Source organism: Psammomys obesus, unplaced genomic scaffold (assembly GCF_907164565.1).
Source record: "Psammomys obesus unplaced genomic scaffold, mPsaObe1.curated_primary_1811, whole genome shotgun sequence".
Taxonomy (NCBI): Eukaryota; Metazoa; Chordata; class Mammalia; order Rodentia; family Muridae; genus Psammomys; species Psammomys obesus.
In genome coordinates, this window is record NW_026596143.1 from 11,590,703 (window position 1) to 11,616,982 (window position 26,280).

The 26,280-nt window shown below is 43.2% G+C and overlaps 1 protein-coding gene across 1 annotated transcript in view; it reads left to right on the forward strand.

Annotated features, from left to right (window-relative positions):
• Nucleotides 1-19,259, forward strand: part of LOC129666343 (disintegrin and metalloproteinase domain-containing protein 18-like) — a 57,020-nt gene extending 37,761 nt beyond the window's left edge. Inside the window, exons 14-19 of the mRNA XM_055593400.1 lie at nt 2,745-2,943; nt 7,060-7,165; nt 8,283-8,469; nt 11,143-11,223; nt 14,220-14,334; nt 19,105-19,259. Coding sequence (XP_055449375.1) covers nt 2,745-2,943; nt 7,060-7,165; nt 8,283-8,469; nt 11,143-11,223; nt 14,220-14,334; nt 19,105-19,259 — 843 coding nt within the window. The remainder of the gene's footprint in view (nt 1-2,744; nt 2,944-7,059; nt 7,166-8,282; nt 8,470-11,142; nt 11,224-14,219; nt 14,335-19,104) is intronic.
• The last annotated feature ends 7,021 nt before the right edge of the window (nt 19,260-26,280 follow it).

Consider the following 26,280-nt stretch of genomic DNA (forward strand, 5'->3'; position numbering starts at 1 on the left):
TGGTAGGGAGACCACAAAACTGATCATCTTCTCAATGCTCAGACGGGATAAAATGTATACAGTACGCTGTGCCAATAGTCTGATAACTCCTAAAGTCAAATAAATGATGACTGGTGAAAATCACGTGAGTAGCAGACAAAACACACACCGGGCAAAGCAGTCACAGATTGGTAAGAAAATGTACCGAGAGCGGCCAAGATGGTTTCTGTCACTGGAATGACAACATTTTAATTGGTTTTTATTGCAGGTATACGTGTGGACACACGCACGCATATCGTGGTGCATGTATGAAGGCCAGAGGATAACTTGTGGTTTTAGGTTCTCTCCCTCTACCAAGTGTGCTCTAGGGATCGAACTCAGGCTTCAGACTTGGCATCAGGCGCCTTTAACCAGTGAGCCATCTCACCAGCACTGGCTGTGTGCATTCTTGATTCTTACACAAAAGCATGATAAACTGAAGCAGAAATACAGCAGTATCCCCAGCTATCCAACTATGGCTGGACGAGAATGCAAGCTCCGCAATACAAAATACTTTAGGGTTCCCATTCTTGCAAATCGCCAATCTACTAAAACTTCGGATGTTCCTTTCCCCCAATTGCTCTCAATTTCTTGTGGTGCTGAAGACTGAACTCAGGGCCTTGTACATTCTTGGGTTTTATGGTGTTTTTGGTTTCCTATATTTTTCTTTTTCCCTCCCTCTCTTCCTTCCTTCCTTCCTTCCTTCCTTCCTTCCTTCCTTCCTTCCTTCCTTCCTTCCTTCCTTCCTTTCTTTCTTTCTTTCTTTCTTTCTTTCTTTCTTTCCTTCTTTCCTTCTCTTCTTTCCTTCCTTTCTTCTTTCCTTCCTTCCTTCTCTCTCTCTCTTTCTTTTTTTTGAACTTGACATCCAGGCTGACTTTAATCCTGAAACCCTCCTACTGCCTTCTCCTGAGTTCTGGGATTACAGACTCATACCATCAACTGCCTCAAATTTCTACTAATATCTAACTTAATACAACGAAACTTGGTTAATGAGTTTCTGAGTGTTAGAACAGTCAACATCAGCATCTTACTCAAGGGTGGTGGTTCTGTTGCCTCCCACGGTCTCTTGCTTCTTCCCAGTTGTCTACACACAGTCTCTAACACTCACCAATTGGCTTTCTATGTTTGTAATTTTACTTTCACAAAAATATTACAACTCATTTCTGTCTAGTTACTTGTACTGGGGACTGCTGAGTCCTGTAGCAAATAGATATGAAACTTCTTTAGAAAATGGAAGAGTGACTTTCCAGAGTAAATGTACTACTCTGTGTTTCCACATATGATACTTAAAATTGCTTTGCAAATTAAATGCAAAGCAAAACCATATAACTTGTAGCTTTCTTTTACTTTTTTCTATTTAGATTTCTTAACCATCATTTTACTAGTTGCTCAGACTTCAATAATCTTTGATTAGCTGCGTAGAAGTTCTCATAATTAACCACCTTTGTATGGTGAACAAGTGCTACATGAGAACTCCAATAGTCTAGGAAACATGAAACTCATCACTGCTATTACCACTTTTCTAGCTTTTGGTGACACACAAGGAGAGAATATAATTTGAATCATGCATTCCATTTTCTACTCTCTTCATTTCCCTTTGCAAATGTCTGCCAGCTATCATATTTCTTAACATTTTAATTATGCTTTCTTTATTTAATGGTTTGCTTCTTTGTTGTGTTAAGGCTAGAACTCATGCTAGGCATGCACTCTACCCCTGAGACACACTCCTGCCCTCCGGGCAGGCTAGGCAAGTACTCTATCACTGAACTATTTCCCTGCTCTGTGCGTATGCTAGGCATGAGCCCTGTCACCCAGCCACACTCCAGCCATGTGTACACATTAACCATGCCCGAGCTATCACCGAGCTACACTCCAGCCATCACGTCCTGTTTCTTGTACCTGAAAGCCTTCCTCTACTATTTCTTGTAATCTGATCTACTAAGAATGGATTCCTTTAGCTACTGTTTGCCTAGGAAAGTCTTTATTTCTCATTGGTATTTATCATCTTGCTGGCCCTCTAATTCAGTTATATTTCCAGGGTATAAAATTCTAAATTGAAATGTTGTCTTTCACTAAAGATACTACTTTATTATTTTTCCTTTATTAAATATTAGTTCAATCACAGGTGACTACACTGTGTGTCCAACACATAGTAGGTCAACATTTGGACACTGTGACATTTGTTGTGGATGGCAGCAGATGAGAATTTTTTTTTCCAACCAGCCACAAAAATGTATCTGAACTATACAGAGAGACTCTTCTGTTCTCAAAAATCATGACCATTGGTGGTGAGATGTGTTACCACATTATTAAGCATGCATTAGTCTAAGCACTTTTGTATTAAATGAGCATGTGAGTTCCATTCCTAATTTAAAAATATAAAAGAGATTCTGTATATGTGTTCTCAGAGTCAGGTTTCAACTGGTTTCTGGGTCTTGACATCAGAGGTGGAAACAGTTGTTCTGTGCTTCTCAATCCACATGCACGCTGTGGAACAGAGGCAGGGACTGGCTGCAAGCTGCCACTGGGGATCTGTGCACATCCTGAAGTGATCCTTCTCTTGGACTTCCCGGCAGATGTTTTACCCGATTTTTCCTTTCTAGAACCCTTAGTTTGGGAAGGTCTCTTTGTCCCCCAATCAGGCACAGTCAGACATGGTTAGTCAATTTCTTTGGCAAACAATTATAGAGTCATTCACAGCCCCTCATCTTCTTTCCTGTCCCTAGCTGTCCTCAGCGGGCACGCCCTGCAGGAAGGCTCATGACCCAGAGTGTGATTTCACAGAATACTGCGACGGAGTCTCTAGCCAGTGTGTCCCTGACACTTTCGCAGTGAACGGCCACTTGTGCAGGCTGGGATCCGCGTACTGCTACAATGGGCGTTGCCAAGCTCTTAACGACCAGTGTGTCAGCTTGTTTGGAAAAGGTACTGCTTTCTTTTGTATTCGTGTTGCACGTGGATTGCTCTGAGGGCTACATGTCACGTACCATAGAGCCTAGATGAGGAAGAGCTCGGGCCACGATTTTAAGAAAGTCAAAACTGAAATTAAAGAATAAAAAAATTATAGTCATGATTGAAAATTTCCAAGAAAAATGGTATGTATGCATGCCCTTTCTCAAGGTTTGATTTGCAAAAAGTATGTTGCTTATATCTCCCAAATTATGTTAAAATGTGAATAGCAAATAAGCAGACTGTGACACCCTAATTTTCTGTTCATAATCCAGTATAGAACCATGAACCTTACAAAGCTTGGAATGGATGTCTTTCACACGTAATCCATTTCCTGACTGGGGTCTGCCAATATTACAGCTGTCACCCGCTACCTGGCCAGAGCTCCTGCTTATGATTTCTGTCAGGTTTTGTTAGTTTTGAGATAATCTCATTACATAGTTGAGGCTGCCTTTGAACTCATTAATCTCCTGTCTTGACCTTGTTCCTATATTTTATCAAAGAACGTTTTAGAGAAATCCAGATAAATCCTACATGCCTGCTGGTGTTTTTAGTGTGCCCTAATATGATTATCTATGTGTAGAGTGATTGAAATAATTTGAATGAACAAAAAATTTACAATGCAATGTTAGAAACCACAGCAGAGGGTTTGGGAAAGGAGCTAACAGGAAATTACCCTTCAGGATGATGCGAGAATCTTGTGGCTATGACTGGTCCTTGAGGTGGGAGAGCATTTGGGATGGCTAGGCCTTTCTATCTGAGACACCATGACCTGAAGGAAAGGATTGGCTTCCCACTAAAACCTGGAGAGGAAGTTCACTAAGAAAGAGCTTGAAGTCAGAGAATAAGAGAAAAACCTGCCATGGTGAGCATGATGGATGGCCTGTTATTAGGAAGGAACCCTCACAAAAGCATTTAGACGAATGGGGTACCGGTATATTCACAAGTCATTAGGCATCTGTGTAATTCTATGACCATAATGGGTTCTCTCCCAGGGAATGTGACCTGGCTAGCCACAGGTTCTTAGCCCAAATTACATTACCAGGTATGTACCGGGTACCGGGTACGTACCATCTTATGGAATTAACCTGACATCCAATCAGAAAGCGGTTGGTTACTCCTCTGACATTGTTCTACTGTTGCACTGGTGGGCGTGTCTTGCCAGGCCATTGTTTATTACAGCTTGCAGGTTCACAGCTGAAGAATTAATTACGGTGGTTAGTTTTCTGCTGTGGTAACACACATATCTGGCATTTAACACCTCCTGGCATTGTTAAAGCCAGCCAGTAAAGACGAAACTCCCAGGGCAGTAAAAGCTTGGTGGCATCTCCAGCAACAGGATCTTCCCGCTAAGTTCTGGGAGGGAACCAAGAGCAATGGTGATGACCTGTAGTGTCTGGGGGTGGTCTGTGGAACCTCATTAACCAAAGGAGATACCCCGTTCCTGACATGGGCTCCTTACTCGTTACCCTATAGAGACTAACGGGGGGCGATGTTGCCCCGTTATCAGGAAACTCTCTTTAAACTCTTGTTTCATGTATTTTTTTATAATACACTATATATCATTTCCATACTCCCTCGCTCCTCCAGTTTCACACACATTCCCCCGTCTCTCAGATTTATGACCTCTTATTTAATAAACATACGCACATATGTGGTGTACGTGCAGCCTGTTGTGTTTAGCGTTGCTCCTATATGTATGGGTTTAAGGCTGCCTGCTTGGGACTGAATGATGGTATCAGGAAGCTTGCTACAGATAAAGGCTGATTACCGCTCTCTTATCAGCCGTTAACTGCGTGTGGATCTTTCTCTAGGGAGAAAGCCCTCTACATTGGTGTGTTAACTGCTCATGCATTGTTTAGGCCCTGCTTAGGCAACATTTTTGTTGTTGTTGTTGAGATGTTAATGGATGCAGCCTCCCTAGGCAGGAGAGCAGCAAACAGCCCTGTGTCCCAATTCTCTGGCTCTTCCTCTGGCTCTTTTGCAATGTCCCGAGCCTTGGGTGCAGTGGTTGTAATGGAGTTGTATCGGCAATGCATCGTTTGGGGTGGGGCACGCCGCAGTCAATTGTCCTCTGCATTTCCACCAGTTGTGGATTTCTGTGTTGGTCTCTCTGAGGGGTGAGAGCTGCATGTACCTGTGAGTCTAAGGATAAGGACTTACAATACAGTTAGAAATGAGACTAGTTTGGGATGGCAGCAGTGGTGGATTCTCCATGGCTGCACCAGCCAGGTAGCTGCCTCGTTTACAGTGTCAGGCTTGGATTCCCTTGTGCTGAGAGTACCTTAAGCCCAACCAGACTGCTGGCTACCCGCAGGATAGAAATGCCACTTTAGGGTTCTTGCTATTCTAGTCATTATTGTGGTTTACAGCTGTTATATCTGTGTAGGACTTGAGTGCTTTGCTCCCCTGCCGACTTGCATAGCACCTTCAGATAGGTTGAGAGGTAATCCTTAGGGAGAAAGAGTTCAGGTCACATCCAGCTTGATTGTGTCTGAAGTACATAGTACAGCCCATGTTCCCCTTACTAGGGAACCCACTTGGACACTGAGCTGCCATGGCCTACATTTGTGCAGGGGTTCTAGATTATCCCCATGCATGGTCCTTGGTTGGTATATCAGTCTCAGAAAACACCCCTGTGTCCAGATTTTTTTGGTTCTGTTGCTCTCCTTGTGGAGCTCCTGTCCCCTCCAGCTCTTTCTGTCTCCCCCTTCTTTCATAAGATTACCTGCACTCTGCCCAAAGTTTGGCTGAGTCTCAGCATCTGCTTTGATACGCTGCAGTGTAGTCTTTCAGAGGCCCTCTGTGGCAGGCTCCTGTCCTGTTCCCTGTTTTCTCCCTCTTCTGATGTCCATCCTCTTTGCCTCTGAATGAGGACTGAGCATCTCACCCAGAGTTCTCCTTCTATTTTTATCCCTTTAACTTTCTTCTCTTGCCTTCTTTTGCCCCAGTGCTTCAAATACAACACTTAAAAAGGAATAGGATCATGAATGGTCCCGTCCCGTTCATCATGTCAGGGGGAGTTGCTTCAAGTTTTTCTCCATTTAGGATAATGCTGGCTATCAGCTGCTCATATATAGCTTTCGTTGTGTTGAGGAGTGTTCCCTACGGTTCTGCATTCTCTAGGACTTCTATCAGGAAGGCATGTTTGATTTATCATTGACCTGAGATTTTTCATCCCTCATCTATTCCTGTAATTTGAATATTTGGTCTTTTTGTGGTGTTCCACATTTCTTGCATGTTGCTTTTCTGTTGTTTTTTTTTTTTAATATTTTCATATTCTTTAAAAATTTCTATTATTTTATTAACCATACCTAAACATTAAGTAGTGTAAGAAATATAAACATATAGTGGTCTAGACTGGTTCTAGACTGGTCTTGGTGAGATCTCGTTGCCAGCATCTCCTAGGAATAGACTGTGCAAAAACTACAGCATTCTGAAAATCTCATTATCGTGTTTAAATGTCCCTACCATAGTGTTTGTCTCCCTTTTAATATTTTTTTAAACTTAATTTATCTTTATTATTTTATACAAATTATGGTGGATTTTTCCCAACAGATTAACAACTGAAGTTTTGAAGAGCTAACGGAAGTAGCGAGGGCTATAGGAGGCAAATACTTAATCATAGGCATGCATACACATAAAATCATTAAAAAGCAATGTGAATTGTGCCTGAGAAACAATATATGAACTTACCCTCTGATTTCTCTCTCTCCCTCTCTCTCTCTCTCACACACACACACAAAATGCATATTTAAAAAAAATTTAAGGTTGCAAAGATGGACAATGTACATATAATTCCAACCATCTGCAGGCTGAGACAGGAGATTTTCAAGTCCAAGGCCAGTGTGAGATACATAATACACCTTGTTTCAAAACAACGAAGAAATAAGTAAACACATCAATATGACCTGTAGCAATGGATATAATCCCTTTTGTTTTGTGGCATGACATTGGCAGGTTGCCCGTGGAAGTCAAACGAAGCATGAGACATGCATGCCCATTCTGCAAGGACAGTTTTATTAGTCCACGACTAAAGAGTGTGTAATCTGGATTGAAGGATATCACCTAAAGTGCATGTTTCCATTTTAGGGTCTCAAGGAGCTTCCTACGCCTGTTTTGAAAAAGTTAATTCACCACGTGAAAAACTGGAGAACTGTGGTCTTAAAAATTCATACTCATTACCTTGTGGACAAAAGTACGTATATAGGAAGTGATTTTATTTTCCGAGTCCTGTTGCTTGTCAAGAGACAAACAGTACATAAGGACAACTAGCAAGTTGCATGGCTGGGAAATATTTTCAGTGAGTGTGTGAGCACCCACCGTCCTAAGGATGAGACTGGATGGGGAGTGGGAGCACACTTATTAAGAGGAACTGCTCAGACTTGAGAAAATCAGGAGTTCTGTTCCCAACTAAGAACTAAAACTGGGTTGTCTTTTAACTCTATCTTGGCAAGAATCCTAAAGCAGGTATTTTAATTTTTTCTTTTTTTTTTGTGGCAACATGGTTTATTATACCATAGAACAGCTCCTGGGGGCAGTTACCATGTAACAAGGGCTGCTGGAATTTTACTTGTCTATTTTAAAAAGCCATAAAGGGGGCTGGGAAGATTCAACCTCAGTCAGTAAAGGGCGTGCCAGAACAGGAGTCACCGACCTCGTGGGGAGAAAGCCAGCTGTGGTGGGAAACACTTGTAATCTTCGTGCCGGGGGGTGGGGACAGAGTAAGGCAGATCCCAGGGACTCCACAGCCCCCAAGCCGAGATAGCTTGGTGAGCCAGTAAGACCGGGTCACGGAACGGAAAGGTACACAGCACTCAGCGACTGACACCCAGCGCTGTCTTCCATGTGCGGGTACACATGCACACGGGAGCACACGTGAACACCTGCATTTGAGTAACAAACCAAATGTATCGTAAAACTCCATGTGGTGTCATCATGTGTGTGATAACACAGTAGCGGCAGATATCAGAAGATGCAGAAAGAATAAGGGGTTAGCCACCTTCGGAAGCAATGTCAGGACGGCAGGTCCAGACCGGCTGAACGGTATTCGAGTCGGCCTCGGTGACCCCTGAGGCCTGTAATGGAAGATAAAGCCGTGTGTATACCCGTGAATTCGGTATAGTTCTGCCACAGTGCTAATCTGTTTGGTTTGGCCACTCACGTCTTAGCAGTCTTAGCATCATAAAACAGTGTTACCATTGCGTCGTTTTTCTGGTTGCATGCCATTAACCAAGCTAAGTGTTCACGCAATGCTTGAATTGGAATCACCGAGAAATAAAACGATGACGGAATCTCCGTGTTTCCATTTCCAGGGATGTCCTCTGCGGCAAACTGACTTGCTTCCGGCCAAATAAGAGTCAGAAAAGCAGTGCTCGCGCTGTGATGTACTCGTACGTCCACGACAGCGTGTGTCTGTCTGTACCTCTCGGGGTGTCTACCAGAGCGGACGGAGGAGATAACGCGTACGTGGCTGACGGCACCGTGTGTGGACCGCAGATGGTAACAGACGGGGGGTTCTATCTGTCTGTGTCAGTTAATGTTCATTACCATGGCCCATGGTGCCTATTGTAGTTTGAACCTGGTGCCTGTGTTCATTCCCTCTCTGGTGTTATAGGAAGCTTCCGTTATCAAGCCACGTCACTTCTTTTGAGTCTCTGGGTGAAAACAAAGAAACAAACAAACAAAAACCAAAAACATGTTTTTAACAGAAGACTCTACTAACCACCAAGTACTGTTATTTTTAGACCTAATGATTTCCAACAGTAAAAATCGGAGTTTTCACTTCACCTTGCTTCACTGCAGGCCGCATTCGTACTAGTGAAATCGTGTGCTCAGGCTTATGACTAGAATTTAAGTGTGAACAGTTTGCAAGAGGCAGCGCTGTGCTAGGAAAGCACAGCTAACGGCTATGGCACAGAGGCACGCTCGTGTGGATATGCCTATCTGTGCGTGCAAGAGTCCACACATATGCAAAATACACTCGTGTAGTTGTTACACAAAGAGAGAACTAAAACCCAGAGTTTACCAGTCTAGGGCCATGAGGGGACACAGCTCAGAAAAGACGCTCGGTGCCCCGTGAGGCTGACAGTAGCGATTTTATGCCTACAGGGCAGGCGCCTGCAGCCTTTACTGCAGATTACAGAGCCAGCCCTTTTTTTGTTTAGTTTTTTTTCCAAACAGTTTCTCTGTATAGTCCTGGCTGTCCTGGACTCGCTTTGTAGACCAGGCTGGCCTCGAACTCACAGCGATCCGCCTGCCTCTGCCTCCTTGAGCGCTGGGATCACAGGCGTATCTTCATCTGTCATGGTGACAGCTTTCAAGTCCAGGGCCTGAACCTGTCTCTTTCTTGTTGGGTGAATTCATTCCTAAGTAAATATTATTATTATCGTTATTACAAAAATTGTGACCATCTTCATTGGATTGTCCATTCTTAGCTGGCCAAAACGTAACTGGTTCTTTTCATGTTAATATGTTATCCCGAAACTTTGCCAAATTCACTGATTAGTTGTCTCATGTTTGAATGTTTGCATGTGCATCTACATGCAATCTGTAAGTCTGTGTGTGTCTGCCTACGAATCTATGTGCATTCTGTTGCTCTCTGTGTTTCCACGTTCATCTGTGTGTAGGGCACCAGTGTGTGAGCGTTTACACAAGCAGCTATATGTCGTTTGTCAGTCCGTGCGTGTTTGCACGTTCGGCTGGGTATGGTCTGACAACACGTGTTTTTATGGACATCTGTGAGTAGTGGATCAATCTGTGTGTGCTTGTACGCGTCCACGTGCAGTCTGTAAGTTGGTGTGTGTCTGCAAAGACATCTGTGTGCAGCACGTGAGACTATGCGTGCTAGTAGATGCATCTGTGGGCAGTCTGTCAGCCTGTGTGTGCTTGCCTGGCCGCTAGCTTATGGTCTGTTAGTCAGTCTAAGCGTAGATTTGCTCGGCTATTTATGTGCGGTGTGTCAGCCTGCGAGTGTCTGCGCAGCCATCTGTGTGTATTTGTCAGCCTGTGTGCATTTGAATATGTAGCTCTGTGCGGTCTACAAGTCTCTGTGTGATGGCATGGCTTTCTGTCTGCAGTGCCAGCCTGTGTGTGTTCACACAGGCAACTGTACGCGGTCTCTCAGCCTGCATGCTTGTGTGTGCATTTCTGTGTAGCCTGTCATACGTTGGAGACCACCTACATATACGATCGTGTCCTCTGCAAACAAATAGTTTTACTCCCTTTACGATTTGTCATCTTTCATTTCTTTCTAGTATCTAAATTGCTCCAGCTAGAATACTTAATATTACATTGAATATTGAATGTAAGGACCAAGTGAAAGCCGGTATATGCAATTTATGATTAGTTTATTGGTTATATGTTAATTTTGAACAAATAATTACAAAGAGGTAATTTTCATTCTCATTTGACATTTTCATATTTCTAATTGCTTAATCAACCTTGTGTCAACAACTGAGAAAAATAAGCAACCAAATAAGCCAAATAGGAAAGAAAAAGATCAGTCAGGCATGGTGTCACACGCCTGTAATCCCAGCACTCAGGGAGGCAGAGGCAGGCGTATCTCTGTGAGTTCAAGGCCAGCCTGGCCTACAGAGTGAATCCAGGACATCCAAGGCTACACAGAGAAACCCTCTCTCGAAACACAAAACAAAAAAATAGAAAAAGGTAACTGAGAACAAGATAATCACATACCCAGATTGCTAATTATCATTTGATTGCCACTTTGACATGACAAGGTTTGACAGCAGCTAAGAAAACAGTTAAACTATTTCTCTCTATACTTCTAATATACGCCGTCACAAAGCGTCAAAGCAACTCATGAACTGTATTTGAGACAGAAGCAAAATTATTCTCCAGCCTTAAGGAGACAAATTTGACCTCTGTCCAATTACCCGTAATAGATATTAACAGTGTAGGAAATGCGGTGAGACTTTCAGTGAGTTCAAACTGCAGAAATCAAAATCCAAACCGCATGTATCTCCACACGCGTTGCTGTTGCTTTGTTACCGTTGCTGTTGGGGGGTTGCATTGGAAAGCTAGAATTTTCGTGTTAGGATCCAAGCAAAATGAGTAAGCAGGCCTTGACTTTCTTCTGTACATAGGTAACACATAATGTTTCTCCTTGTCTTACGGGACGTTTGTGACTGTGACATATTGTGTGTTTAATTTTAGTATTGCATAAACAGAACCTGCCAAGAAGTTAACCTAGCAGCAAACGACTGCAGCGCCACCAAGAAGTGCAAGGGGAATGGGGTAAGCGGTTCTGCTGCAGTGGGGAAGGTCAAAACCGGTCCCCTGTCTTGGAGAATGGACAGCTATGAGGCTCTCCAGAGACACATCGATGTCCAGCAGATTAATATGGGAAAATCAAATGAGCTAATCTAATGCTCTTCGGTGACTTTCGTGTTTTACTTATTCTAGAAACATATTTCTCTCTTCTCTCAATTGGTTATCAATTTCAATCCAGTAATGTAACCCTTCCATTGCCTCGGCACTGCGTATTATCTCCCCGACATTGACAGGTTCAGGGCGAGAAAGGGCTTTGTTTCTTTATTTTCCTAAAAGGAAACCAGCGTGTAGTATAATCAGCAAAAGATGAATGGACTCGAATTTATCCAAATTGATTTGCATTCAATTTTACAATTTCTCTACTTGATATATCAGAAGTGGAGTGAGCAGGAGGGTTAGCGTGCAAGAGCCTGCTCTCACTTTGCATGTGCTCTTTGTAACTGCGATTGTTGGTGAGTTCTGCACCTTTCCTGTTAGGTTTTCCTCTCAATATTTCATTCTTACTACTTTCAATAAAGCAGAAAATAGCAATGTATTATTAAATTCTTGATACTCTGCTTTATTGGACACACTTAAAAATAAGTTGCTATTTATTTAGTGATTCTACCTTGACACTTTGGATTTTTCATTTGATAAAGCTTTTCTATTCATATTTATTTGTATTTCTCTATATGTATTGTGTTTCCAAAAAGATATTTTTAAAGGAAAACTAACTTATGTGGTTTTAATACTGGATTTACTTTCCTGTTCTTTGGGTTTGTTTTTCTATTTCCTTATTAATACCATATTTTCATGATTGCTGTGGCTTTTTACTTTATCTCAATCCTAAAACAAAGCTGTCCATCTTAGCCTTTCATCAACAATGCTACTGGAGGGGAAGGGAATCATCAGTATTGCCCAGCTATAAACCCTGTGGCCTGTGGAGACAATGAGCTCCCTCCCTGAAATACTGCACTGGTACAATAGTGGCACAAATATTAGGGGTGTAACCAAAGACTTCCTGATTGGATTTAAAGCCTGCTCCATGAGTTGGAATCAATACCTGACAAAACTTCCAAGAACCCGAGACTAGCCAAGTCGTGGGCCTAGGGGAAACCCTACTACTGTTACTCTGCTAAATGAACACAGCAATAAACGGACTCCGAACGAGTTACTGCTTTACCCATAGATCAGTACCGCACTCAACCCTTATCAGAGCTGTTTCTTGCAGTAGATGGGAATTAACCTAAAGACCAGCAACTGGCCAATGTACAGAGAGTGAAAAGCTTTGGAGCACCTAATACTACATGGGATATCACCATCAGCCCTTCCCTCAAGGCTCAGGGGTCTATGAGGAAGAGAAGGCAGAAAGAGTGTTAGAGAGAGAGCTGGTGGTTGACTCCAAGAGGATGGGATTTTTCACACAGAACAGCATTAATGGACATAAGAACTCACAGCACTCAGGACCAGTACAGGTTCAGGCCTGATGGGGTCCCAGTGGTAAGAGGGAGAGGCAAGACCACAGTCCACACCCTAACTAAGAAGCTACTTTCTGCAAGTGATCCCTTCTGGCAAAGGGAAACTTTTTTTTTCTTCACTAGAATGACACTGGATACATACATCTATTACAGGGGGCAGGCCCCACGTAGTTGGCCAAAGCAAAATAAACTCCCAGGTTTTATGGGGGTGGGGTTGGCTTTGGCTTTTTTGTTTGGTTTGGCATATTCATCTTACTGAATTTTTGTTTGAATTTTTGTTTTTTGATGAGAGAGAGACAGCGCGCGTGCAAGAGACAGAGAACATGAAGTTGGGTGGATATGAGCCAGGAGGAGTTGAGGGATAGGCTAAACATATTGCATCAGAATCAAAATATATTGAATGAAAACAACCTAATAATTTTTATTAAAAATTTTAATACACCTTAAAAAGAAATAACAATAAACAGAAAGCCTTCTTTTTAAAGCGTGACTAGGATTTTGTTGTAATAAGATACTTTAAAATTAAATCTTTTCTTAAAGACAATATTTAGAGGCTGGAGAGATGGGCCAGCAGGTGGAACTTGGCTGCTCTCACAGAAGACCTGAGTTCAGGTCTCAGCCCTGCCGAGTGACTCACAGCTTCCTACCACTCACACTCTAGAGGAGGGAATCTGACGCCTCTGGTCTGCACGGGTACCTTCACTCATGTGCACATCCTCACACACACCTTCAGAACAAAAAAACACCTTTAAAAGAGAACACTTTGAAAATGATTGATTCATCTCTGTGAACATAAAGATCACAGAGATGCTGGTTTGTTTGGTTTTTGTTTTGTTTATTTTTGTTGTTGTTTGGTTGGTTTGTCGGCTCTTTGAGTCATCTGGGAAGAGGGAACCTCACTTGAGAAAACCCCTCCGTCTGATCGGATTGTCCTATAGGCCTCCATCGGATCATCCTATGGGCAAGCCATCAGTGTATTCTCCTGACGAATGACTGATGTGGGGAGCCCAGCCCACTGGGGGCAGTGGCACCGCCGGTGGGGTATCCTGGATGGTATAAGACAAGGAACAAGCCAGTGGGCAATGGCCTCTGCTTCAGTCCCTGCCTCCAGGTTCCAGCCTCGAGCTCCTGCTGACAGTGGCTAGCAGCCAGCTGAGCAAACCAACCCTCTGCATTGTAAGCTACCTGTGGTCATGGTGTTTATCCAAGCGATTGAGAGCCCAGGCAGGCAGGCCACAGCTGTATTACACCTCATTTTCAGCAGATTGTTGGAGAAGATAGAAAACGTTTAAAAATACACAGTAGGAAATAGAATGTATTTATTTTCACAATTGTGCTCATTTTGCCCTTTGATTACGTCACCAAGGTTTAAATTACTTCTTCTAACCCACTTCTCATATTGTATACCCACAAAACCCTCAAAACATTCTGTATATCTCAATAACTTATATTAAACTTAACTACTAAGACTATTCAAAATGACTGCATATTTTTCCATTTTAGATATGTAATAACTTTGGTAATTGCCAATGCTTTCCTGACTACAGGCCTCCAGATTGTAACTTTCAGATCGGATCACCAGGGGGCAGCATTGACGACGGAAACATTCTCAGAGCTGGTCAGTACAAATAAGCTTCCAAAGCCAAGTAGTGTGTTGCTTCCTCTCCGTTAAACCTTTCACAGTCCAGTTACAAATAAAATTGGTACCATATTTGTAATGAGTTTTCCGAGAGGCACTCAGCCAACTTAACGAAGTCAACTAAAGAAGAATTGGGCTTATTGGTTTCAATTAACATCATTAAGTAAAAAAATTTAAAGCCATAATAATAATAATAATTCATATTATCAAACCTCAACATTCTTGAAAAGTCACTGTGGAGTATACTGTTCATTCTAAATGAGAATTAGAAAACTCTATGACAAAATATAAATGCATTCCCACCCGGAAATAATGGCAGGTCACCGTCTGAACACATGCTCACTTTTCCCTTGTTCCTGCGGCGAATAAAAGCAACATCAGAAGCTAGTTCACTCATTCACTCTTTCATACATTCCCTCCACGAGACTGTTACCAGCTGTTCGGAGAAGGACTAATGTTGAAGTCCATGTTTCAGAAAGTCTGCATATAGGCAATAACACAGAAGCTTGATAATGAAAGCAGAAAGAAAACAGAAAATTAGAACAATAGCAGCAAAGCACATGAAATGCTTGGCAAGAAGAGTATTGGCCTGTGAGTAATGGGGAGAAGCGAATAGCCCCGTGGGTAATTGGTGAGACAATACTGACGTTCCTATAAACGTGATGGAAGATCAGACGAGGTAAAGAGAAAAGGTGGACAGAACTGTTAAATGAGGCTTCATGCAAAGGGTCCCAGTCTTTTATTCACAGGCAATACTTGAATATCACAGGCAATACTTGAGTGTGAGGCTACAGATACCCCCTTTGACTGACACTGTCTCCCCCGAGCCAGTTCTGTCCACACCGTAGTCCAGGCAGCATGGAAAGCACACTAGGTTGACAGCTGCACGCTGAAGGAAGGGACGGGACGGTGAGAGCGATCCAGGTTTGGAAGCCTGCACTGCACTGCGGTTATGTCACCGGGAGAGCACGGAATAGCTTCTAACCCTGCGGCACTGAAATAAAAGGGATTCTGGTGGTGGTGTTAAAAATTATTGGGGCGGAAATTTTATTTTAAAATGTCCTCGTTTTTCATTAGTTCCTCAAAGATTTTGAACAATTTGTATTTTGATCACATTTACTACTGTCCCTTGGCTCTTTCTAGATCCTCACCCTCTTCTCAACCTATTGCACGCTCCTCCGCTGGAACAGGGTCCATGTGCCGGGGGCTTACACAATGAAAGGAACCCGGCTCTTCCTCTCCCGGCAGCTGTCAGTTGACAACTGCCTCCTTGCTGGGGGTGGGGCTTTCTGGCTCCTCCCTTCTCCATGCCAGGGGTTTGTCTGGCTTGGCCTTGCACAGATCTTGTGCATGCTGCCAAAATCTCTTGAGTGTTTGCCCTGTTGTATCTGTAAAGCAGCATTTCCTAGTCATCCATCACGTCTGGCTCTTATGAACAACCTGCTCATTTGTCTGCCATGAGCCTTGGGCCTCCGTGGGGGAGGGCTGTGATGTGGATGTCTCACTCAGGGCTGAGCATCCTGCAGTCTCTTATAATTCGCATGTTGGCCATTTGTGGGTCTCTGATGAGGATCAAAGGATATGCCAAATCTATGAGAACAATGATTAGGAGTCAGTTTAATATTATCTACGCTTAGTAGAATAATACATGTAATAAAAATATTTTAATTTGTTTATATGTTTAATGTTTGCTTAGTATGTTTAATAATTCAAAAAGGTATTTTAAATTTTTGTTGCTTTTTAAGTCCCTTGAGGATTTTGAACAATGTGTTTGGTCATTTTCACAACCCTCCCTCAGCGCCTCCTAGGCCCACCTCTGCTATTTCTATCCAGCAGTGGTGGGTTTTCCCCTAGGACCTGTGGTATTTCTAGGCACAGTTTCTTGCCCAGTCAGTGATGGTTGTAGTTCTCATGGTTCACAGCTGGTCAAGACTGACAATCACCTACCTTCTCCAGTCGTGTGCACAGTGCTTTCCAGCACGATGGACTCTCTCCAGTAGGGATAAAGCCCCCCCCCCCCGGGGGGGGGCAGACCGGCATTTGTACGTCCTGTGATTAAAGTATGTGACATCTCCAGCAGTAGGACCTTGCTGTTGCGCGCTGGGGGGTAACTGAGAGTATTGGCCACAGGCTGTAACGTTCATTGGATCTATGAGACCTCACTGGCCAAAACCTCCAAAAGAGGTACCCCATTCCTGGTTCCGAAGTTTTTATTTGTTCACTGCTGTCTCTAGGAGGGGGTTTGTCATCCCATTATCGCATTAATCTGTTTAAGCTCTGTTGTGTGAGTGAGTGTTCTAGGAAGCTTCTGCAGTAGTAAATTTCCATATGAATTTTCAAAAACCCCTTAGTGTTAGTTGTCTCGCCCCCTACCCTGGCCTCCCATCCCCCACCCACTGTAGTCCTTCCTGTTCCATTATTCCCTTTTAACCCTTTGTACTGCTGTGTTTTAGCTCCCCCCCCCCTTTAAAAGAGTCACCGCCAACACCATGGCCCTTAATTTCCTGACCTCTGTGGCTATTCCAGATGAGACACGCACATCTGCAGATTCACAGCTAATGCCTATAAAGGAGAGAAAACCCGAATGCTTGCCTTTCTGGGTCTGGGTTACCACACTCGGAATGGCTGGTTCTGATTCCATCCACTTACCCGTGAATTTCAGTTTTCTTAACATCTGAATAATATTCCATTGTTCAAATGTCCTACACTTTCATTATGTATTCGCCAGTTAGTGGACAATTAGGCTGTTTCCACGTGCTGACCAGAGTGAATAGAGTAGAAATGAGCATGGATGATCGGGTATGCTATAACAGGATAAAGGGTCTTTTGGCTAAATGTCCAAGAGTGGTAGAGCTGGATAGTGTGACTGACGAATTTCTAGCTGCTTCAGAACCATCACATTGATTTGTGTAGTGGCTGCACGATTTTGCCCTCTCAGCAGCAGTGAATAAGTATTTTCCTACATCCACGCCAGTATCTGTCATTATTCATTTTGGGGTTTTTTTGTTTTCTTAACAACAACAACAAAATCCCGTTTTGACGGGGTAAGATGCTATCAGAAAGTAGCTTTAACCTCTATTTCCCTGATGGCTAGGGATGTTGAACATTTTAAAAGTGTTTCTCAGTCACTCTGTCTGGGTCTATGCTCCATTTTAAGTTACGTTGGTTTCTCTTGGTTCAGAGCACTGTGTTGGTTTGCTTGCTTGCTGTGTATCCTAGAGTCTAACCCCTATTTGACAGACGTCTAATAAAGATTTCCTCATTCTGTGAGCTGCCTCTCCACTCAAATGATTACACTCCTCGCTGCACAGAAGCTTCTTAGTCTCATGAGGTCCCGTTTGTGCGTTGTTGGTCTCAATGTTTGCACTACTGGGCCACTAGGAAGTCCTTTCTCGTGCCAATGAATTCAACCTATTCCCTATTTTTTTTTCCTATTACCAGATTCATGATATAAGGTCTGTTGAAGTTCTTGATCCATTTGGAGTTTAGTTCTTGCACAGTGAGAGATAAGGATCTAGTACTTACAGTTATCCAGTTTGACTAACACCACTTATTGGGGAAACTGTCTTTTTTCCAGTGTGCATTTCTGGTCTCTTTGTAACAACTCAGGTGCCATTAGCATCTGGGACTTCTATGTGGGTTTCCAGTTCTGTTCCACTGATCAATGTGTTTGTTTTTATGCCAGCACCATGCTATTTTTATTACTGTGGCTCTGTAGCATAACTTCAAATCTGGGTTGGTGATACTGTCAGCATATATTTTTATTAATATTATTTTGGCTATCCTTGGTCTTTTATGTTTCCATATGAAATTAAAGACTTTTTTTTCTTCAATTTCTGTGAAGAGTTGCATTGGGATTTTGGTGTGGACTATATTGGTCTGTAGATTCCTTTTGGTAGGTTGGCCATCTTCACAATATTAATCCTACCAATCCATGAGCATAGGTGGTCTGTCTTCTAATATCTTCTTCATTTTCTTTTTTTCAGTGTCGTAAATCTTTCATTGTATAAATCTTTCACTGCCCCGGCTGTATTTATTCCAAGATACCCAGCACACACACACAGATGTGCTGTAGGTACAAAGAGGAGTTTTCACATGAATGAAATGTTAATACCAGGCAGAAAGATAATGTTTTATAAAAATGTGTTCATCTATGGAGAGCAACTTATTTAACAAGGCAGTGGATTGAAGCTTCAGAGCAAATTTTGTCCTGAATTTTCACTTAGGCTCTGTCAACACAGTAAATTCTTAAACATTTAAATAAGAATTACTAGTAAGTTATACATAAACTAAGAATTTAAATCAGGTTAAGCAGACCTAGTTCTTCCAGAATGTGTGACTTTGTGAGGGAAACCTTCAGTGTCCTTTTTTTGCAGCATTTGTCATTGTCCACAGACGCACTGCTGTGGACCTAGGGATCTCCTCCCACTTTCTAGAAGAGCCCAGAGCCCTGGGATGTAGGGAGTTTGGTCAGTGGTATCTTTTGAATTATTGATGTTACCAATGAATTACACACTCTGAGCAAATACACAACACCATAAATAAATATGCAGAAAAGATCAGTGGGAAAAAAAAATCTATGGAAAATGTGTCATGTGGTTTGGAAATGTTCTCTTATTTTCCCCCAGATACTTGCTTGCAGTTCGCCAAATTATTAGCCACATTAGGAATACATGAGATTAAAGTGACTGAAAAAGGAATTTGTCTAAGTTTCAGATCGACCTGTCCTTTCTGGCATTTCTTTTCTAGGTTCAGGTCTTGCTAAAAAACATATGGGGAAGCACGAGGACAGCTGGCTGATTCTGGGCTTCTTCATTTTTCTGCCTTTTCTCATAACTTTGATCATTGGGATCCTGAAGAGAAATGAAAGGAAAATCATGCCGCAGACAGAACAACAAATATGAGGGGTAAATACAGTCTGTAGTGTTAATTTATTTGGGTAAAGGGAGCTGGGTTTTTTAATGGTTTTGTAAGTTCATATTTATGGTCTTTAACACTTATTTTCCTCCTTAATATATACATTATGTTTTTCCAAATATAAGCTGAATTCTTATTATTTTCTTTCGCAGTACTTGAGTACCCTGGATCTCTTCCTAGTTGAGTTCCACACTGCACTGGGAGCTCAGTTCTCCAGACACAACTAAAATCTGGGCACCACTGTAACTTTTCCTCCTAGTTACGTCTAACCTGTGCACAATGGAGTTGAACTTCAAGGAAAACTTTTCCTATTGTGGGCATAATACCGACATTTTTATTAATAAATTAATTTCACAATCCTTCATATTTGTCTCATGCTATCAAAACCTTGTTTCTTAAGTGACACACTGCTTCCCCCTATCCACGCGTGCTTTCCTAGTGCTTCTCTCTGGATCGCTAGGCATTTCACCCACAGACGGCAGGAAGCTCTGCCATGCCCCAGTGCGGCACACCCGTGTCTTAGGCCTCTTGCTGTTATTTTAACAGTGGAGGGAGGGCTGTCTGTAAGGGGCCAGAGAAGGAAGCCACAAGGGGGTCTTCACAAGTAGATTCTAGGAGCCCTAAAATGCTAGAGTGAGAAATGCTGCAGCGTTACCCGACACCGCAGAGCTGTTCGCCTGACACCCCCTGACTGGACCCTTTGGTCAGGACTGCCCATATTAGGCGACCTTGACTCCCGCGGCTCATGCTTACGTGGCAGAGGCTGCGCAGTTGGTAACTGCGTGCGCCGCCATTCCAGCTAACCTCGCAGGACTGCCACTGGCCTGTTCCAAATGTGCTCGTTTGCACGCCATATTTTACTTACATATGAAGAAACTAACTGTAAAAGGGCACCCAAAGTGAGGCACACATGCCCCTATAGTTCATGGTACCTCACTCCAGCCCTCATTTTTTCTTGTCGAGGCTTCTCCCTTCTTGTTGTTTCCCCCGTAAACGAGCTTTTCTACCATGCTCTAAAGGATGAATTCACTAGCCGCCGATCCATTCCCTATTGCCATTCTGACTTTTCCACTACATTCTCAAAACGGGAGTCCATTTTAATATCACCTATAGCAAAGGACAATGGACTGTGAGATCTCCATACTCGTGAAGAGTCCCCCATGGGAGGTCAGATGGAGTTTCTGATGACCTTTTCCCCTCCATAATGACTTACTACCATAGTATGTATAACTTGTCAAGAATGAAAGCTGGATCAGCTCGTGGTTCTGGAGGACGGGAGGCAATGTTTGATGGCCCCATCAGGTTACGTCCTTCTCGATGGGGAATTCCCTGAAAAGCCCTGATATGGCAAAGTGCCTCACATAGCAAGCGAGAGGTACATCCTGGAGACACATCAAGCTGACTTTCATAAGAGACCAAATCTCTTCGAGCTCAGTAACCTGCTAATTCGTGAACCTGTGAGTGGGTTAATTCATTCACAATGTAATCACCTCTCAAAGATTCTACCTTGTTCCTGTTCTTAATGCTTAACTGTGAGGGGTTATATTTGAAAATGTATTTTGTTGGGGGCCCCATAATCTATTGCAATTGCAAATATGGTATCAACTTTGAAGAATGGTTTCCTTGGAAAGCTATTAATGGTCCATTTCGTTATGGTATTTTTTAGCTGTATACCTATTATACATATATTGCTTATGTAGAAATGGGTCATACTCACAAGAAGAGAAAAAGAAGAGGGGGAGGAGGAAGCAGAACAGGAACAAGAACAAAAAGTAAGCTTGATAGACTCCCACGATTCTTTATGGAGAAAGAGAAAAAGCAGACTTGAAAAGAATACTTGATGTTGGATGCTATTGAGGAGACTGTTAATCCCACAAACACCATACTTAATGCCTCTGCAGCGTTAGCAGAGTGGAAAGCAATTTTTTTCTTATAAAAATATATCCATTTTCCTTATGCATTACCTTCCAGTTTAACAGGCTGTGAGGTCATTAGGAAGTGATCCCTGGCTAGGAAAAATAGGATTGGGCTTTGAAAGTTAGAGGCCAGCTCTGGTTCCCACCTACTCTGCTCTCTAGTCAGTCCCCAGCCTGAGCACCCACTTTGCACTCCGGGCTCAGCAATTCCTGCTGCCACACGTTCTCTGCTGCCGTGGATTGAAGTCCCCTGAAGCCGTAAGCTCCGATCTTAATTAGGTTTTCCATGACACTGAGTATATATTACTTTAAGATAACTAAAAATGAAAGATCTGAGTGTTCATGTCTCAAGCCCTCTGGGAGATTTTAAAACCATGCTCAGCTGAGGAAATTGCTTCTATGTTTAGCATGCTGGCTGTGGCATGGTTGTTACTGGCTGCCTTTAGCCATTTTGATAGCAAAACATAATAGGGAAAGTAGAGCAGGATCGGAAAAGTTGTGGTTTTCAAGCACAAGAATATTTAAAGCCCCAAGCATGACCCATACAGACACAGCAGCTTTCACTGGAAAACATGTCAGCACTCATATACACAGATTAAAAGCTGCAATTTCAGGCTGGAGAGATGGCTCAGTGGTTAAGAACACTGTTTGCTCTCCAGAGGTTCTGAGTTCAATTCCTAGCAACCTCATGGTGGCTCACAAACCATCTATAATGTGATCTGATGCCCTCTTCTGGCATGCAGGTGTACGTGCAGATAGAACACTCATATACATAAAAATAAACACTAATTTTTAAAAAGTTACAATTGCCCCTGCCAAGTATAGTTTTTCATTTATTGTTCTTTTAAAGTAACTCTCAGCTTTCATGAATTGTTTAATTGGAAAAAAAGAATTTTGAAATATATTCAGAAAGTAATTTTATTAGAGTTTGGGAGGAAAAACAGCAGAGCAGGAAATTTATAGGAGCCGCTATAAGTTCCAGCAGCTTCCCAGGACAAAAAGGTGGAGGAGAGGAAAGTCACACACTTTGCTATGGAGATAACTATTTTTTTTTTTTTATCTAGTACATAAAAATTGGCTGACCTTAAAAAAAATCAGTCCTAATCAATATGTTTTGACAGACTGGGGAAAAATATTGTCCAAATGCAATTTTTGAATTGGCCACAAGATGTCACTATACATTTCTTGTAACAAAATGAACCAAGCAAGCACCGGTGGAGCTTAGCCTGGCCGAGTCAGCCCGCCATTCCCGACAGATAAGAATTCAAAGTTCTGCCAACTGCATCCCTAGACGTTTGTTTTCCAAAGCGTCTCCTACCTTATTTTGGCTTCTGTTTAAGTCTAGGAAATACTATATTTTATTTTTTATATGTAGATATCGCATATGCCATCCAAGCATGGATAGACAGCAGCAAAATCGGAACTTTAAATTTTGTTGCTAAATATGTAAATGGGGGTATTCCTGTATGTGTGTGTCTCTGTGTGTACGCGTGTACCTACGTGCGTGTGTATCTGCATGTTTGTGCGGGGGCACTCACGTGCTGTGTGTATACATGTGTGGATATGTGTGTGTGTATGCGTGCACATGTTTCGGATGCTGTGTATAGACGTATGTGCAATACATGTGTGCTCGTGTTATTGTGCGCTCCTGTGCTGTGTTGCATACGTGTGTGGATGTTAGCCGTCTAGGTGGAGAGTCCACCGCATCGCGTGCCACACCCAGGCCCCCAGGGCACATCCCCACCAGCAGGACCCTTGGACCCGAGCTTGCTCGGCTGCTCGGCGAGCTTGTTTTCTGCTCCCTCGCTGCGCAGGTGGTAGTCACACGTCGACGGGATGGTGCGAAGTGGCACCCGACCTGTTAGTTTTCGTTCCCACGATGCTCAGGGACACCGAGAGTTTTCTCGGCTTGACAGGCCACTGGGAGGCGGGAGCTGCGGATCCCATGCGCCGTGGTGCCGGCCACACAGAGTGAGCCGACTGTCGGGTGTAGCTGAGCTGTAACTCAAGAGCAGCGAGGACGGGAAGTTCTCCATTTGGGACACTTCACCCAAGCAAAATGTATTCTCTGGAAACGAGTAATTTTCAGGTCGAAATTTTCACCGGGGCTCAAATTACCAACCTGAGTGTTAGCTGCGGAGCGGAAGTTCGTGCCTTGTTAAGCTCTGTTGTGGCTGTGGTTCTCAGCCTCCTTGCCACCTCGACCCTTCAATACAGTTCCTCGGTTGTGCTGATCCCTGGCCATGAATCTATTGCCGTTGCTCCTCATGTCTGTGACTTTGCTACTGTTATGGATCGTAGTGGAAATATCTGTGCTTTCTGATGGTCTTAGGTGACTCCTGTGGAAGAGTCATTCATCCCCACAGGGGCCTCCACTTGCAGGTTGAGAACCATTGCTCTCCTCCTCACGAGTGAACTCTATACACACACAAAAGGTGTAATCTCCACTTGCTTCCCTAAACCACAGCTTTTCTCCTAAGAAGTAATGTGTGCTAAACAGCTGACCAAGAGACACATCCCTGTAACCAGGACTTGGCTCAGGCAGAAGCAAGAAGATGGGGCATCATAAAATCTACCAGTGTTTGAAACGAAAGAAAGAAAAAGTTCAAGCTTAGGAAAAGGAATGTGTCCTAGTTGTTTCGTGGCTGTAATCTGTTTGCCCTTAATGTAGACCATAAATACTAAATAATACCATATATTCTGTTCTCTCTTTTGTACTTCTTGGATAGTCCCCTAAGAACTGAGCTGGTTACTATTTAATGTTTGTGTGTTTGAAAGCAACTTCCGGTAGAAACCCAGAGGCAGGTCTGGCTCTTGCCCTGACTGTGAATTTCTCTTTTCCTCTTCATTACAGCAATTCGCTGCATCAGAAAGCTGCCAAGGAGTTTAGCAGTGAATGGCCCAGAGGAGGAAAACTGTGGTCCAGTCTGTTACCCCTGGATAGAGTTTAAATCTCAGGCCTTTGGAAAATAAAGCTGATACATGTGTCAGTGGAGGCTTCTCTGTGTCTCTTCAATGGCTGTGGGTAGCAGGACAAGTGGTGGCAAGTGCTGGGGGGGGGGACTGTCCAAAGTCCCTCCCTACTGGAAACTTCTGGAGCCACGGAACCGGGGCCTACACACTTTAATACATTTAAGGAGGACAGAGCGAGGGAAGAGACAGGCATAAAAAGCAAGCAGAGTCTGTACTGTGGGAAGATAGAAAGGACAGCTGTGGATTGAGAAGCCTTTAGTGGGTCCTGCTAGAAGAAGGGAACGGACTGTAGGCACCAGAGCAGCAGCGGAGGGGACGGGCATGTGACCCCACAGCGGACGGGTGGAGAGGGCAGTGGTGGTGGCGTTACAGGTAACATGAGAACTCACATACAATGGAAAGCTACCAAAACCAAGTCAGAACCACTTACCCCAGTAGACCTCTGTTCAATACAGAAACAGAGTCAATTCAGAGCATTTCCAGAAAGATTGCTGTAGACACAGATGGCATCCAAGATGAATTCTAACCAACGTTAAAGGCGACGTTGATGCCAATGCTACAAAAATTCTTCCAGGAAAATAAGATCATTATGCCTGCCCCGTCCCCGACTCACCATGCATAATAGACCATGTATAATAAACTTTTGTTCACGTGGGAAACGAAAATGCTCTGCTGCCGCTTTCGTGAAGAGAAAAACTCAAGGCTCATGAACCCCAAATCCAGGTACCCGAAACTCAGATACACTTGGCTTTATCCCACTCTTAAGAACAGAGCAATTAGGGAGCTTGTGAACCTCACAATGGAGAGCCGCCAGGTGGCGCACACGAGCGCTCTCCAGAGGCCAAATAACCTCTCCAGCGGGTCTACCTAAATTATTAATATTGTTGTTAATTAGCATTTTTCAAGTTATTCGTTTTCTTCAGAATTTTTTTATGTTTTTTTTGAACCCATGCTATGCAGTTGTGTGAAAGTCATTTTCTCTCCTCTGCCCCCAGCCCCTGAGCAAATCAGCCTTCGCTGCAACAAAGTTCAAGGCCAATCTTGGCTAGACGATTGTTTTAAAACATAACCCCAGACTGATGCTTCTATATCTGCTTATCGACACGGCTGAGTATACAACAGAGCAAGCACAGCTTTACTTCCATCGTTCCTAACGGCGCTCTAAACGGAACCCTCATCACAGTCACTTTTCACATTCTCTACCGTTACCTTTCATCCGGTCCTGTGCAACGAGGAAGCACAAAACACAAAGCAAAGTTTAAAACTTCGCTTGCTTGAGGCCCGGGGAGAACACTTCATGAATAAAATGTCTACAATACAAATGTGAGACCCAGAATTTAGACAGCCAACACCGGGAGCGCCCCACGTTGCCGAGGCTGGCCTTGACCTGGGGGCAACCCCCCATTCTCCTAGCCGCCCCAGTGCTGTGTAGCGCTGTAGCCACTGACTCTTTCTTGATTACGCTTGGAAGCTCATAGGATCCGTCTCATACTGAAATCATGTGATTTCCCTACTGACCACAGCTTTTTTTGCAGGCAGGGTAAGATATGTTCGTGGCTAGCCATCGTGACCTGTGACCCATCGTAGGAGGTCGGGGTTTGCGTTTGCACAACTTATGAGCAGCCTGCTCCCTCAAAAACACAGACAATTCAGAATAATTACTAGGCTTTCTGATTTTAATAAATGAACTAAGGAAAAAAAAACATGTGAAGCAACAAATTAACATATTTTTTTTTTAAACAGTCTTACTGTGTAATCCAGGCTATCCTCAAATTTGGCATCCTCCTGCCTCAGTCTCCCAAATGTTGGAATTATAGGCATGCCTTGACAATACTTGGCTTAACTGATTTTTTTTTTTTTGAAGAGGAATGGTCAGAAAGAAAAAAATTATATTATCTTGGTTTCTACCAACATATATGTTGTTCACATTTTCACAAAAATCTTTTGAACTGCTTAAGTCTAACACTGTTTGGATTTAACTAATATCCCAACAAATTATGAGTAAAATTTCACCTCCTCTGAAGTGGTGGCCAGCAAGAGATTATGACATACAGGTACAGTTTCCCAGAGTCCCCGGGCTTGATGGTAACGGCCTTGGGGGTGCCAAACATTTGCCCAA